The 16,822-nt window shown below is 48.1% G+C and overlaps 1 protein-coding gene across 4 annotated transcripts in view; it reads left to right on the plus strand.

The window, feature by feature from the left end:
* KIRREL3 (kirre like nephrin family adhesion molecule 3) overlaps positions 1-16,822 on the plus strand; it is a 328,668-nt gene that overhangs the window by 206,416 nt on the left and 105,430 nt on the right. For 3 of the 4 annotated variants that reach the window (XM_075774342.1, XM_075774343.1, XM_075774345.1), the window contains exon 2: positions 4,540-4,617. The exons of the other annotated variant lie outside the window; for it this stretch is intronic. In XM_075774342.1, coding sequence (XP_075630457.1) covers positions 4,540-4,617 — 78 coding nt within the window. The remainder of the gene's footprint in view (positions 1-4,539; positions 4,618-16,822) is intronic. 4 annotated transcript variants of the gene reach the window in all.

The raw sequence follows: 16,822 nt of genomic DNA on the forward strand, positions 1-16,822 counted from the left end.
TGTCCAGAGCAAAGTCCTCTGAAGAAGAGGTCACGAGGATGTTTAGCAAATCCGCACAACACAAGCAGGATGGTTACTGAGCCTGGAAACCAGCATGCTGGAAAACAAGGAAGGAACCGCTCCTTCACACATTTCTTCTAACTTTTGGGTTGCATCAGTGAAGCCAAGAACATGGAAAGACTTGGGAGATTGGGTTTTTCTGTTCATAATGCGTTTCTTTAGCAAGATATCCAACAGCAGACAACCTTATCCATCAGGATGGGAAACTTCTAAGCAGGAACATAAGGTTTCTCAACCAAAGTCATTTTAAGTGATCCAAAACTCTTGGATTTGGTGACGTAGGATCTTCTCATATCACCCTTGTTGGACAACTTAGGAACAAAGAGGAAGGTATCAAGCTTCTTCCTTGGAGACCTGCATGCTCTTTCAAAAGGTCCCGTCCAAGTTCTTTGCTTCTTAGATCCCCAGGTGAGATGGGGCTTTTCCAGCCCTCTGTCTTTCCTAGTCACCATGCTTTGATGTCGCTGATGCTAGGATATCTCTCATAGAGGTTGTCCGTTCCCTATCCTGAAAGGAAAAAGTTCCGAATGAAACTCATGCATATAACATGCAACTGGAAAAATATTTACAGATAGCAAATTGCCATCTCTGTAGAAGGAAAACATGAGAAAATGGAAACGTGATATTTATGTTAATACAAAGTTTTTAAAATTTAATTTAAGAGACCAGCTGTTTCTGCTTCTCTTATAAGAGCTTAATTGGTATATAATAGCATAGTTAATTAAATACAAATCAATAGTTTAAAACAGCTAATTGATATTTAATATGTATGGGAAATATAACTTAGTTGTAATATAATTAACTCAATATTAAATAAGCAATGGAATTGCAATTATGCCTTTACAATGATTATAAAGTTTATTGTTCTTTAATAAACTTGCAATTAGACAGGACGAGCTGAAAAATTATTAAACAGGTATTATTGGGCTATTAAACATTTATTATCATTCCTGGTGGAATACAACTACACAATAGTACACATTATGATGCTGCTAATAAACCTTTATTACTGCTTTGCAGCTTTAGCCTCTACTGCACCGGTTGATCAGAAACTTGGTTCCTTCTCTGAGTTGGGGGTAGAGGAATTGCCTTGAAATTGAGTAAGGAAATCCCAAACAATAGGAGAATGAGGAAAAAAGCAGGAGGATTCTGTAGTTTGGGCCAGCACAGAGAGGTCTTTCTTCCAAAACTTTGTCTCCTCTATTGTCCAGGCTGTGCATAAAGATCCCTTTCTAGAAGACCCTGAACTCGTTTCTTTTCATTGTCCATTGGCCACCCCTACTGCTGGCAACGTGTGATTTGAACTTGCTTGAGCTTTGAGTGACTCTTCTGCAAGTTTTGAGGTGAATTAATGCAGGTACTTTTGAGCAAGTCAAAACCATGGTTCTGCCATGTATTTCCCAAACAAGATATGTAAGGTCACACTTCTTCAAAGCGCCTGGGATGATAAACTTCAACTGTAACTGGTTTAGCTCTGCTAGGAAAAATCAATTCCCACTGCAAGGAAATGGATGGGATTTGTTTTGGGGGTGGAGGACACGGATAGGTTAAAATGTTGTGTTTTCAGTGGTATCTTGGCAGGCCCCCTAAAGCCAAAACATTTAAAATGCTGGGCATCTGCTTAACTGTTTTAGCTTTAGGTAGCCACTAAAAGCCATGAAGTGGTGAGACATCCTTAGGCATCAGAGTCATCTTGAAGTATTTTACCTTTTAAAGGCACTCTCAAGTATTTAAAGGTGCCTTTAGCTATAAAGATTTTTGCATGTTCTCACAAATTTATGGTATGAATTATTATAATGCAGTCCTCTTGTATAGCTCCTTTCATCATGGGATATCAAAGTGTTTAAGCATTAATTATAGCACCCCTCAGGGAGGCAAATGGAAGATAGCCACCTATACGGTGTGTGCTGATCTAGGCTCCAGACAGGTAGTAACCCTGGTTTCATCTGGATCCAGCCCTGGCAATCCCTCAATCCTCCAAGGGCCGAGTTGTGACTGGGACCTCTGGGGTCACAGCCCCTGCCACAGCCTCTAAAACATGACCTTGGGGGAGTGTTGGAGACTGGAAAGTGAGAGCTGGACATTGTGGTAGGATATTCAGCTCCCAAGTGTGCTGCAGCTATTGCTGCCTCTGTCACTGCTCCCTCCTCTCTGCTTTGGTTCAGGATGTTCTTGTGGATGTTTGTGGATGGAGGATGTGACCGCCCTGTTCATGCCAGGTCTGTGTGTCCAGGAAAAACCCAGCCAGCATCCACAAACAGGCCCATGTGTGCATGCCGGGATGTATGATGCACGTCTGAATTAGTAAGATAGGAATGCTGTCTTGCTCAACTCCGCTGTGGGCTGTGCTGCCTTGTGTGACACTAATCTAATTGTGTTTTTTTAATTACGCTTTGATACCTTGGTGCTTGTTGAAGGCTCAATAGGAATCGATGCAGTTTTGCTTTCCTATCAATAAAGACATGAACGCCTCTTGCCTGCTTTGCAGGCTCGGCGTAAGCAGCCCCAGAGGCTGTCGGCAGGCTCGCAGCCATCTGGCCACGTGCACGTGGGATGTCTGTTTTCACAGGCGTCATGCAACCCTTGTGGAAACCCTACTCAAACTTTAGCAAGGTCGTATAGATTCTAGTTATCAGACAGTGCTAAGGGAGGCAACCTGTGCTGGATGTCCTTCAGCTAAGCCAGTGGTCAGGAGTATTAGAGGGATCTGGTGCTCTGTGAGTCAAGAAAGTCTACTTTCTTAAAGTATTTGCAGTTGTTGTATACTTTGTGCAGATCACGGTAATGTTGCCTCTGTACTGTGGAGCAAGAGGGCTGGGTTCCACCTCTGCATCCAAGATGGGAGATGGTTGGTGTTTACCTCTTCCTGTTAATTAGGACTCAGATTCAAGAAACAGCTGAGGATGCAGACAGCTGATTCATCTGCCCTGATTTGTCTAATCTTTAGACACCTACACCTGAGTTAGTCACCGCCTTTTAATGCCAATCAGAGAGTTACAAGCACCCCCAAAGTCATCCCGGGTAGGTGAAGTGAATCACTTTCTGGAGATGCCTATTCCTCTCCAGGGCACTACCTTAGGTGGCAATGTGGATTTAGGGGGGCAATTAGATTTCAGTTTACTCTAAGCATCTCAAGAGACTTACTTTTGTCTGAGCATCGACTTCAGTGGGATTACACATGTGATTTATTTTGGTTAGACGCTTATGTCCTCCCTGATGGGAGCCTTAGAACCAGGAGCCGTTGGTCCTTAGCCTCTTGCAAGGTGGAGCCCTGATTAGTGTTAGAGAGAGTACTTTAACTAGTCTTGCTTGTACCCTCAGTGTTCTGGGATCAAAAGCAGCTTGTTTTTTCTGGTTCTGCCTTGTACTAGGCGCAAGAGGAGGATGCTAACCCCTTGGCTGGAGTGCCACAGCAGCTAGCAATATTAGGGAGGGATATTGTATATCTGGGTATATGCCCATATAAATCTGGGTGTCTTCCCTGCACACTGCAGTGAGTGACTTTCCTCTTCCTCCGAACACAGTCTAGATCTGCAATTCAAACCCAAGTTTGCATCGTGTCACTTAAAGCAGAGGCTGCCAGGCAGCTCTCACTCTGCTCTACAGCTCTCACTGCGCTCTCAACCCTCCTGCTTCACTGCCTTCCCCTCCTGCAAGCGGCACAACTTTGTGACACTCCCAAGCACTCCTTCCTCAGCAGAGGGGGGCTCTAAAGAGACCACAGCCACATTAAGTAAACATCAAAGGGGCTTTGATCAGCAGGGCTCTGCAGAGCACAGAAGCCCCCGAGGAGCTCTGCAGGTCCGCAGGCAGGCAGCATCGGGGACATGGTACCTTAATTTTCTCCGCTGTGACACGGGAGAATTTGTTTGAAGAACTAGAGATTTTTGTCGCTGTGAGATGCGCATGGGGAGAGCACGCATGCACACAGCCTACTTCTGGAAAAACCCGTGCTCAGATCGCTCTGTTACCGATAGCCAGAAAGCCCCATTAAGAAATCAAGGCATCAAAGGCACGCGCCTCCTCAGACTCTGGCACTTTGCTGCTTGTATGGTCACTTGCTTGCTTCTAAGGAGCAGGGTGCCTCAAGCCAGACTTATCTTCCCTTCTGAGGGCCATTTCCCATTTTACTTTGCTGCCTGCATATTGTTGCAACGCACTGATGTGGAGGAAGATGCGGCTCATTCCCTTTGCTTAGTGTAGAGGAGCACTTAAGAAATGGCAAGGGAGGGGATGGTGACCCTCCTGCCTCTAAATATACATGGCTAAGTGGAGCAGCAGCAGCTGGAAGCACTTGGTTTGAGACCCCCAGCAAAGTTCAGCTCTGTGAGGCTGACCAAAGACTTCAGTTACGTGCCTGCCTCGCTGGCGCTGTTCCTGAATGGTGTAACCGGCAGGCTTTGCTCCCTGCAGCATCCCTGTGTGCTTGCTCTTGTCCCCAGCCTAGTCTTCTAACATCACCTCTCTCTTCTCTTGCAGAACTGGGGCTCCCAGGAAGAGGATGCTGCCTAGTACTGGGGTTCATGTACAAGGAGAAGTACCGCAGGATGACTGAAGGTGAGCAGTTCCCTCACCTTCCATTCTTCCTTCCTCTTTAGCAATCTCATTGCAAGGGCTGTCAATGCACTACTGCTAGGAATGTGCTAGGTTCTTGTTTGCACTGAGGAGAAAATCCTGCCTCCCCTTCGATCTCTGAAACATCTTAGTAGGCATGGACGTGGGAAGCCTCCTGCATGAAGCTGCAAGAGAAGAACAGGAGCTTATTAGCTCCATACATCCAAAATCCACTGTCCTTTCCGATGGAAAGGATTTGTTACATAGGAAGCTCTTCCAGCAGTTGCTGCATCTGGTCTTTTTATTCTAGCTGGGTGGTAGTGCCTCACTGTGACACCTTCAGAGTGCCGCTTTTCAGTGCCTTTGCACCTCTCAGAGGTGCCATTCCATTGCTCATCAAACCCCTGCACTCTGGCAGAAATCTTGCTAAAATTTCCCTATTTTATATTCTAGTCATCACCCAAGTACTTTATGAGCATTGATTAATCCATAGAAATATCATAAATAATTATGAAGCATAATAACTAAACAAAAACTATTTATGCTCAGAAGAACTGGCATCCTTGCTTCTGGTAGCTTCGTTGCTTGGCTTCTTTTTCTGGAGCCAACTAGTGCAGCACCATCTCTGATTAATGCTGGATGAGAGAAAGATTAAAGATCCCAGAGCCCTGCGAGATGGGAGGGTCTTAAGGGTGTCTCAAGGAGAGTTTGGCTGCTTTGAGGTTACTCTGGGGACTGCAAACTTGATCCAAACGTGGCTTTAATCCTTTTTTGGGGGCTTTGATTGGAAATTATTTGGACAAAGGGGGCGATCGCTTGCCCCTCTGCTCTTCCTTTGCTTGCGTGGGATGGTGTATTGCCAGCAGTTAGCCGCAGAGGTGCCTACCCTTGCAGGAAGCCTTGACTTCATGAGAGTAAAAGGTGCATTAGCTTTCATGGGGTAGAACCCTCGTGGAGGCAGGTTTATGGCTCAAATATCAGTTAGAAGATCAAAGGTTCCTTCAGTTTCCCAGGAGCCCTGATACTGAGCTGATAACACGGGGAAAGTACTTCACAAGACTTCACCTCGTGCTTGTTAATTACCACATGCTTTTTAAACATTGATTAGAGCATGTTTTTAACAGGAAGGGGCTGCCCCTTGGGAGAATGGATGGCAGAGTCTCGTCTGAGTGCTGTGAGAAGGTGGAATGTCTCTCTCAATACCTTCCTGTTCCTCAAACCTCTCGGAGAGGCTGTGCTCAGCCGAGCAGGAGCACCTTGGGGATGTTCACAGGGTGTCGGAGAGCCGGCAGGACCGTGGGCACACCGGGCATCCTACCGATCCTTTGGGATCGTTCGCAGAAGCACCTGTCCCCGGTGGATTCAAAGCCTGCGTCCACCTACAAAGCGAGTCTCTCTTTCAGGCTGAACATGGCTTTGTGTGGAGAGAACAAAGAAAGATGAAAGGCCAAAAGTAAAGCCTTTGTGTGGGAACAGGAACGAAGTGTGCCTGCCAGTTTCTGGTCCCCGCAGACTCCAGCACCATTACATTTAAAGGGGTACAATCTGCCAAAAACAAAGTCAGGGGATTTCCGTGGCTACAAAGACCACCTAGGACTTGTGTTTTCACTAGAGGCGGTTCTGGATGACAATGCAGGCCTCAAACCTCCTGGGTTTTTGGTGGATTTCAGTGCAGATACATACATGGCATGAGCTGAGCTCTGACGTGAGCCAAGGGAGTTTTCAGATGTCTGGTCGTCTACAGAGGTACAGCGAAGGTATTTTCTGCCCAAAGTTCCTGAGCCAGGCTCAGATAATTATGAGGTGTGGGGGTCTCCATCGTAGCGGAAATGGGTAATTACAGGGATCATTAGAACCTTGCTGTCACTTGATGGCGACATCTACAAAATGCGCTTGTAAGAGCACTTAGCTGGAGACCTTGTCAGCATGGAGGAATCGCTTCTTGGTGGAGAAGCACTTCATGGGGACTTCGCTGTCCCGATGGAGAAGATCCAGGCTGGGCACTTGCAGACCAGTGTGACAACCTCTCCCAGCAGGGTCGAGTGCTCTGTGGCCATGCCCAGCGAGGGTGTCTGGTACCTTTACGTTGTTTGTTTACCAGCTGACAAGGGATGGATGTCCATTAACACAACAGATTGCAGATGCGGGCAATTCTGGCTGAGCTATCCTCCAGGGCAAGAAGCCAAAACAAGTGTCCAAGAACTCGCCTCTGTTAGTTAACACGCACCAGTTCCTCATATCAACACATATTGACCTGTGTCATGAAGAAAACAGGTCTGGGTGAGGTGATGGTGTCTGTCCTAGCTGTAAAGCAACAGCATAGCCTGGGCTGCAAGGCAGAAATGATTTGGGTGCTGTCCCCTCAGCTGCCGTTGCTGCACTGCATCAGTGCCTCTTGCTTTATTGCCACTGTGATGCCCACACCAGGAAAGGTGCTGGGTTTGGGCACAATTCAAGAGCAAGTATGGGCCGAGGAACGGGAAGGTGCTGCTCCAGTGTGGCTTTTATATGCCTGTCCCTTTGCTGTGATTGACGATTGCCTTGTCTGCATGCTGGGACCGCTGTTTGGTGTGCGGCTGTGAGTTGTAGGGTGAAATTAAGCTGGTGACAGTTGTAGACAGAGGGAGAGAGAGGTAGAGTTGTCTGTAATGATGGCCTTGCAATAAAGACGCTTTAGAGTTAATCCTCCACCATCTGTCTTCATTCTGCTAATAACCCACTCAATCAGATGCTGCCGACTGTTTGTTAACATTCAGAAACAGATACATAATCTGGAGGAGCATGCTGTTTGCTCACAAGGGGCTGGATTCTTCCTTGGGAACAGCTCTCCCCATGCCACGGCGGCGGTTCGGTGGGAGCCACGGCTTGGGGACCGGGTGTCCCGAGGCATGTGCCGTGCAGCAGAGATGATGCTGAGGCTGGTGGCGAGCTGAGTTACCCTGCTTTCCCCAGGGCTGGTGCCATCCTGGCGCAGGGTGGTTTTGGAGGTGGGTCACCTTAGTCCCCCAAGAACAAGGATCTTGAACTGACCTGAAAACGGGGGCTTGTTTTTCTATTCCCTCTTCCCCTTCACATTCTGTTCTCTTCCCAAGGGAAGGCAAGGGATGTGCTGTAAAATCTCTCCCTGCTCACCTGTTGTGCTTGGGCCCTGCCTGTCCAGAGCTGCGGGTCCCAAGCTGGGCTTGCTCCGCTCGCCTCTGTGGTGGTCAAAGGCAGGTATGCAGCTGTCGATCCTGCTCCTGCTATTTTTCTTCTTCTCTCCTGCCTTTGACTTCTTGCCAGATCTAACTTGAGTCATTAGCAAGCGTCACTGCAGCAATTATGGCACTTCTTGGCTGCCATTCATAAAGCTACTAACGGGAACGATTAAGCACTGAGAGGTGTCAGCCTTCTCCTTCACCACCTGTTCCCACCAGCCGTCGGCTGCTAGAAGGTGCCTACAACCATCGCCCCATGCAGCATGCAGAGGGGAGTGGGTTAGGGCAGCTCCCTTCCCTCCTCTTGCCTCCCTTCTGAGGTGCTTCGCTGGCTCTCGTGTCCTGCTGTGGGATGGACCCAGTGCTGGGGTTTGTCACCGTGTGGAGGGGAAGGGTGGGCTTCATCCCCCCCGTCCAAGGTCGGGTGGTGAAAGCAGACATGGCTGGGAAAAGGGACAGAAGAGGGACTCGGTGCAGCAGCATTCTCCTGGACCAGCTAACGGTTAATGATCTGAGCTCAAGGAAGGACAGAGTCCCCCCCTCCAGCTCCCTGCCTGGCTTATAGCCCTGCTTTCTGCTTTGCTCGCATCCATGCCATCGGTTAGGGACAGGCACGAGGCTCAAATCTGTACCTTAATCCGCAGGCAGTCTCCTCGGTATCGGCCGCTGTAGATGCAAACACTGACTGGTGTGCCAGGAGAGGGACTTGTGCAGAGTTATCTCTGGCAGCAGCCCCCTCCATTTGCATCATGGCTGGAAGCAGAACCTGGTCTCTGTAGTTTTCTGCATTCAAGGTGTCTCCATTCGTTATACAAAGCACAGCAATACCAGCAGCCATTACTGCAGAGCTACAGCTCCACGTAGAAACGAGCGCTGCTCTGTGTTTAATTGGGAGAGGGTGGTGTTTAGCAAACTGTATTTGCTGGGTAATGACTGCAGAAATCTGCTCAGGTAAGGGCTGTCTGAATCCAAGGCAGGAGATTGTGCTCTAAAGGCCACGTGGATGTTGTGGAGCTGTTGGTCAGCATAAGAAAAACCTCAAGTTTTGGGAGTGTAGATGGTGAGACCTTAAAAGTTTTGCAGTCTGAGCTGCAAACCTCACCTTGACTGTTTTGTTCAGAAGGTTTGGGACCTTATTTAAAGGTGTTGGGACTAAGGCAGAGCTCTGACGTCTCTTGCTGGTGGAAGATGGAGGTCCTGCAAGGGGACCGTCCCTGTGCCTCAGAGCTGGGACGCAGGTCAGACCCAGAGGGGCGATGACGATGGTGGCCAGAGTTGAAGGAGACACACCAGCTCTCCACGTGACAGGTCGTGCATCTGTGCGGCCCTCGCAGGCTGCAACTGGTAGGGATGATTCAGCTCAGCCCCTGCCTGCCTGCCAGAACTGGGCAGCTGCCTGTTTCTGGCTTTGTGCTCGTGAACTGCAAGCCACGTGGCTCTGGATGGGTTGGGGTTTTTTTTGTCTTCAACTTCAGCATATCTCTAGTCTGCAGATAGGTTTTGGTTCTGCTAGACATGGGGAGAGAATTGTGTATGCATATGAAAGCTGTTTTTATGGCTTATAATTATCTCATACCCATCCTTAGAATAATTATAGCTCCTCCATTATTAATAATTGGAATTCCAGTCCTTGTCATAGATCACAAAATGGAGAGGAAGCTCAACCCAGGGTTTGCATAATGTACCTTGGTCTAAATTGAATAATTGGTAAAATTGTGAAAATCGTTAGTTTTTTCCCCCATTCCTTGGTGCTGGAATTAGTGAGATATTAGTGCAATTAGCCAGTGCTTCCATTTGAGGCTGCAATCATTTGGTTTGTAATTTAGAATAAATGTAAAAGCCCACTTGTGCTTCTGAACAGATTATTTGTCCTGTTTAAAAGTATCTAATGGGGTGGCTGTCATCTAAGCAAGATACATTTGACCCATTTCAATTTGTTTCCTTTTTAATCTGCTATCTGTTTTCCTGGATCTTTTTTTAATAAAAACATAAAGAAGAAGTGGGCGAGAGAGACCAAAGAGGGAGAGAATAGAAGCGTTATAGATCTGGAGTTTATCATAAGCCAAAGTAACTTGAAATCAAGGCTGTTAAACTGCAGAAAGCAATAAAAAGAAAACACTATTTGGAGATCGTTTAAAGGGCCGAGTGACTTGTCAATGAAAGGTTGCTCTGTTCGACTGCTGCTTAATAGCTTCTCAAAGGGAATCTGCAGCTCTTGCAAGAAGGAAGGCTGCGGGTACTTTTGCAGCAGCTCCCTGCTGCGGGAGGGAGCACTTAGGTTAGCAGGGTGTTGGGGTGCTGCGGCAGCAATGCCGAGACGGCTGAAATCCAATACCAGAGAGCAGAAGAGGAAAGGAGATGGATTTAAACCCAAAACTGGGTTTAGGCTTTAAAACATATCCTAAATATTGAAGCCCTGGATATCCTGGTAGACACAGAGGCTGGATGCGTTGCTCTTCTTTGGGCTGTAGGCAGATATGTGCCCAGTTCAGTCCCACCGTGCCTTCCTGCTTCTCCAGCAGAGAACAGAGGGACTCTGCCTTTCCCTCCTGAAGGCTGAGCGTCCTTTCTACGATGATCTGCTTCAAGGCTCCTCTCTCTGTCAGGCCCCATCTTACTGCCTGGAGAGAAACCAGCTGGGACTCTGGGATGGAGTCCCTGCTGTTTTGGGGAAAAATGGCTTGTTCAAAGAAGCTGACTGTGCCTCTGCTCCAAATGTCTCTCTGCTTGAACGCCCCTTCTGCTGCCTGCTGTAGTTCAAAGCGGGTTCAGTGAATGCTTCCTGCCAGGAAAACGTCCTATTAGAGCATGGCACTGAGACTCAGTGACGTATTCATGCCACCCATTAGCAGCCCAGCAAGGCAGTTGCTGCCTCAGAATTGCTTGGATTTATGGGGATGCTTAATCTGGATCTTGCAAGTGACTTTTACATCTGCAGCAGCACAGGCTGAGCATGAATCTTCCTCGGTCTCAAGGATAAAGCTGAGCAGCCCTTCTTACCCCTGTAAAAAGTGACTTTTCTCCTCTGCCAGATGCCAAGAGCCTCTGCACTGCTGGGGAAGCTCAAACTTCACTCAGTTCTCTGGCCCAGCAGTGGAAAGGGTCTGTCCTTTGGGACCAGACCTGTAACCCGTTACTTGGTTTAGCCCAAGCAGCGTTGGCTCTGCTCAGCCTCCTTTTGTACACAGTGGAGCTCAACAACTTGAGCATCTTCTTGAGCGTCCCAGCATCTTCTCACACTTTGCCCTCTGAGGCAACCAGCAGGACTCATTGGCATCAATCTGCAGCCTGGGAATGGGATTCCCTGCAAAGCTTTGCTAAAAGCTACAGGATCCCCAGTGCAAAATCTGCTGGGATCCACTCTAGCGATGGGTGCGTTATTAGCTGATCTCCAAAGCTCCCCGCGGGCCGCGGTGTGAACTTTGCGTTGCTAACTCTGCAGTCATCGCCGATAAAGCATTGTCACTCGTGTCTCCCTGCGAAGACACAATCACAATTGATTAGGGAAAGCCTCTCCCGTATAAGCTGCATTGAGCCTGTTGTTCTTTATCTGACAAAGGCATTTGAGAAGGAAGAGGTGAGTGGATGGAGAAGTTGTTAAAGATGCATTGTTATCAGCAGAGGTCTCATTGATATTTCTGCGATGCTTTGTGTGTCTGTTAGCTAAACAAGGCAGGGATGTAAGTGAAACCTGAGGAAAAACCAGCAAACAAGCTGTCTTTTTGTCTAGTGGCAAGGGGACACTTTGCCTGGGTTGGGTCAGCTGGAAAATGGGCTAAAATGCAGGACCTCATCAGAGGGGGATGCACTGCTGTGAGTCAAGTCCTTGCTGGTGAAATCCATCATGCATGTTTACAAGGATGCTGCCGAGAGAAGGATCCCATGTGCTCTGCACCGCTCTGTTCGGGCAGGATAGGAAACACCTCCCCATCTTCCTACTGCTGTCTGCCGCTTTGGAGAGGACGAGCAGACTTTCATCCGTGATGCTCCAGTTGTCTACAGCAGTTGCAGTGCAGCTGAGCAGCTCTACTGGTTATAAATCTGATACAAAGCTCCCGAGTTTTATGGTAATGGTGTTGTTGTAGCAGTTAATGGTCTAAGGGTATAATTTTATCTATTGATTTGAGTAGCGGTCCCCTGTGGAAAGCTGTTGCTGCATGGTCTTAAATAAATGAATACAATACTTCCTTGCTCCCCGAGTACCGGCATAAGATAATTCAGGAGCTGCTTCTCGTGCTGTTCAGCCGGCAGGTGTGTATGGGAGAACCTGGGATCACTGGAATCTGTGTGCCGTCCCTTTGCTGGAGAGCTTGCTAAAGACAATTCAGGAATCTTGGGCGTTTATAAGCATGGATCAATATCTAGGGGGAATTTAGAATATCCTGGCTACTTGAATTCTATTGCCCTTGTGCTCCCCTTTAGGTCCTTAATGGCATTTGGAATGGGATGTCCACTTAAGGAACACAGCAAGCTCTTGGGGAAAACTTGTCCTGTAAAATGTCTCTGAAAAGGGGCAGAGATAAGACTGTGTACTTCACCTTACCCTGGCTGTTACTGTCTTTGTTGGGTTTGGGGTGGTTTATTTTTAAAGCCTATCAGGAGGCAAGGGGAGCAGGAATTAAAGGAGATGCAAGGCTTCTCTCTGAAAACGGTGACTGACTTTCTCATCTCTGCGCTGCCTCTAGGCTACCCTCAGAGTTTACCTTCTAGCATGTGTATCTGTTGATAATTTTTCCCCTCTCTGCAGAGCTGTTGCTGCAGCCTGGGGGTCTGTCATTTAGCTTTCCTCTCTCGGTGTCCACGGGGACCCTGGCAGAGAGGTTGCTGGCAGGTAGTATTTCATTAGCAGTACAGGTCACACTGTTGACATGGTGTTCACCAGACCAGAACCTGGACATGCAGGTCTGGCTGTGCCATCAAGTTGGATTCTGATGATGCCATAAATCCTTCCAGCATGGGCACAATAGCATGATTGTGTGGAAGCCTCCAGCTTCTTCTCAAAGTATCTGGAGGCTGTTGCTCCCAAGAAAACAACCTGGACTTAGATTCAGAAAGGGGGCAGGAGGGTGGCAGTATATCCCTACCGAGAAAGAGCATCTCTTCTGCCATTTTTGGGAGCCCTCCTGGGGCACAGCACTGCAATAGAACGTTGCTTTCTACAAGGCACCACTGCAAGGAAACACATAGTTCGTTCCTGCCTGGTCCAGATCGCTAACCTCCCTCTCCTGGGCACAGACATGTGTGCTTTCTGCAGGCAAAGCCAGGGTTGGACCTTCACAGACTGGAGCACTGAAGCTGTACCAACTTACAGTCATTTAAAATATCAGTTAAAACTGCTGCAGACATACCTGTATTGATGAACAGCCAGGCTTGCTGTTAAAATGGCTCTCAAGCCAGGAGAAGTAAATCTACTGTGCAATTGTGAGCAGCAGCTTGCCATGGCTAGAGTACTTCCACCTAAAGCCAGGCTGTGGGGTGGGAGCTGAGTAAGATTGTGGTGAAGACGAAACCCTTCTGGTGTTACAAAGCCTGTGGCTTTGGTAGGCTGTGAAAAGGCTTAAACAAATAACTTTGAAGCGCTGTTTCCCACTGATTTCCCTGTGTGTCGTTAGGTCACATAACGTCATCACTGCTCTGCAGTCCCAACCTGTACGATGAGCAGGAGTGGTGCAAGACAGCTGTATTTCACAGCTATAATGACAACTAGGAAGAAATTGTGTGTTTCAGGGCAACACAATGAACCTGTTCCCATTTCTCAGTGCACTGGGACTTTGTTGGATTTGACTGAAAGGTACTGCAAAGCACCCAGCAAACTATCTTGCTTTGTTTCGGCTGGTTCATGGGTTTTTTGGGGTTTTTTTTTATACCATTCTAAAAATCTGTTCTTATCATAGGGAAATAGTGAAATATCGTTGTAAAGGATCAAGTAGAATGCTGCAAGTCCTGTTCTTTTTCTTCCTAAGCTATTTGCTGTATCTGGCTGAACCCTGCCATCTGTATTCACTAAATAAAACTGAAGTCCATTAGCAGCCTTCAGGTTGAGGTTGATGAAGACAGAAGGAACAGGCATGGTCAAAAACCCGAAGGATAGGTAGGGAGTGTGTGAGGGGGAGCACGAGTGGTGTTCCCCTTGGCCAGGCAGCCAACGCGACGGTTATTTAGTACTGTGATCCTTCGCAAAGCAATGAACTTCAACCACAAACTTTAACAATTACCTCCACAGCAGAGGCAATCTTGGGACCTGTATATACAATATTCTTTTATGCCCAGTATTTGCTTGCAAAGGTATTTACTCAATCTATAAATGTATTAATGGGGCTAATCTTAAAATGCGTCCAGAGATATAACTTGAGATGGGTTTTTCCCTTTAACAAAGATGAAGGTTTTATATAGACAGGGGAAAGAGAAGGGAAGTGAAATGTTCAGTGACTAATGATCCTCATCAATATTCATGAGAGACGGTATGCATTTCGAGATTTAAAATAAAGGAAGGAAGAAAGAGAGAAAGGAATTGACTTCTTTAGAAGCTAAATGAAATATTTAGGTTGACCTGGAGATAAGTATGCCGGGTCTTTGTTGCCATCAGCTTAGACCAGCATTCAATCGAGGAGTTTTCAAAGAGAAGCAGGGGCAGCCGAGTTGCCGGTGGAGATTTCTGGAGATGGCGTGGCCGGGAGGTACGAGGGTGTTGGCTCACGCTCAGGAGAAGTCTTCAGCTGAGGGTGAAGTCTGCGTTGTGTTAGGTGCCGTACAAAGGGGAAGGGAAGCGATTCCCACCCCAGGAACCTGCATTTGAAGCCGACTCAAGATGGGGTATGGAATAGCAGCAAGGGGGGTGCTTGTCCCCAGCCAGCGGTGAGTCTGGGGTCAGGCTTGGGCTGTCCCAGGCAAGTCTTTGTGTGCACCATCCTTGGAAGAGCTCCGGTCAGGACTAAGCTGTCTGGCGAGAACTGTCCCTGGCTCGATCTACAAATGTCTGTTGATAGTGGAGGAGAGGATTTGTTTTTTCTTTCTATCCATTGTGCTGTTCCTACCAGAGTGTTTTCTTCCTTTCTCTTCCTTCCTCCCTGCCCCTGTCTTTGCTACAGCAGAAAATCACCCCCGGTGTACCTAACTTGAAGGTGAACTTTAAAGCCCCCCAAGTACTTGAAAATGGGTGGGAGATCCTTGATCCTTCCTAATTTCAATCTTTCATTAGCTGGAGTGGGGAGGAAAAGGAAGGCCTCTGCAGAGAAAATATCTGAAATATGGTTTTGTCAGAAGAATGTTGCTCCAGACGTACAGCAGAGGACAGAAAGATCACAAGGATCTTAATAACCAGATTTAATTGCTGAAAGAGCACATTGGCCCTGGAAGAAAGGCTTCCCCCCAGCCTTCTGCATTTCTCCTCTTTTAAATCTTTTTTCCTTTCTTTTTCTGCAAGTTGCCCTTGTCTCCTTCTGCTTCCAAGGCTGCTCCTTTTCATTTTCGTGCCATCCCTTCCCTCCTCCAAGTGACAGCTGTCCCACCCCCCACCAAGGTCATTTGCCCTTGAGACCATCTTTGATCTGTGCCCTGATAGAAGGGCCCAGTATTGACTTTGGCTTCAGCTTCATTAAGAGGCAGCCTCATTTGTCAACTTGTTTGTTTCGATAGCTGCTTGGGAGACGACGGGGCCCGCAACCCCTCCTCGCCGAGCCGCGGCATTATTTCAGAATTAACTCCCTTTTCAAAGGTTTGCAGGCAAGGTCGTTGCAGGTGGCCCTGCACAGTTCTCTCCTCATTAATCGATGTCACGGAGGTTTTTAAGCAAGGTTAGATCCAGTCAGTTTGTGGACAGGAGACTTCTGCCGAGGCTCTGGGTGCTGCGAGGAGCTGCGTGCAGGTGAATTAATCCGCAGTGCTCCCAGCTGGAAACACAAGCTGTTGCACAGAGGTCCTCTGAGCGAACTCAGAGATGAGGTCTCAGACGAGCTTGTGTGGCAAGATCTTTGCAGGAGGTTCTCTGGGGCTGGTTGCGTAAGGATTGCAAGTAATGAAGATTAATTTCTCTTGTCAGTTGTCATCAGGTAACACGTCTGCCAATAATAGCTTCTGGTTTTAATCCAGATGGTCAGATGAGGTTAATCAAATAACTTACCCAGGCTTTTTTTCCTTTCCTGTTGGTCAGTGAATAATGCAGTGACAGGCATTTGCTTGCAGTGTGTGACCTCTGTAGGAATTACCTCCCTGTGCTGCACGTCCCCAGGGCTGGGACCTTGGTTGTCATGGGGCACAGAGATGGCCAAGCGACAGATGCTGTTCCTCAGAGTATTTTGGTGGAAACAGTCTTTTCCTGAAGTCCCGTGAAATGACCAAAACTCTAGCCATCAGCGTCCCCAGGGTTGTTTAGGGATTCGGAGTGGGTCAGCACAACAGCCTTGGGAGGCAGAGAGGCTCATGGCAATGCAGGGGGAATCTCTCTGCTTTGCTTGGGTTTGGAGCCAAAGGAAGGAGGAGGACAGACGTTGCTGAGGACAGATGGCTGCAGCACAGGGCATTTCCAGACCTGTCTGACCTTGTACCAGGGCAGCAGGTGAAGACAAAAAACCAAACTTCACTGAACTGACAGCGGGGGTCCAGTTTCCTGGAGACCTTAAAGTCTCGCTGCCCGGTGGGGAAGGGGCTAGCGATGCTATTTCTTTACTCCTGAGAAATGCAGGAGTGTGTACTGAGCCTTTGATGGCCAGGAGGCGTGGAAGCATCAGCCTGGCCCCGCAATGCCCACGTTAAGAGAAGCAGCTCAAAAACTAGAGGCGCTTCAGGGGTTAAAGCTGCTTTTGGTGCTGGCTGTCCTGGGTACTGCCAGTCCTGACACAGAGGAAGGAGCTTAGGGAAAGATATTCCTGGCTCTTGCCAGGGGCATTTTGCTTCAGCAGATCCCAAGGTAATAAGGCATCAGTAATTGCGCAGCTCCGTGCAGGCTGTGATGTGGCTGGCACCGGAGCATTGTGTGCGGCGCTGGTCCCCGCAGCCCCGGGAGCATGGAGCAA

Source organism: Balearica regulorum, chromosome 23 (genome assembly GCF_011004875.1).
Source record: "Balearica regulorum gibbericeps isolate bBalReg1 chromosome 23, bBalReg1.pri, whole genome shotgun sequence".
NCBI lineage: Eukaryota > Metazoa > Chordata > Aves > Gruiformes > Gruidae > Balearica > Balearica regulorum.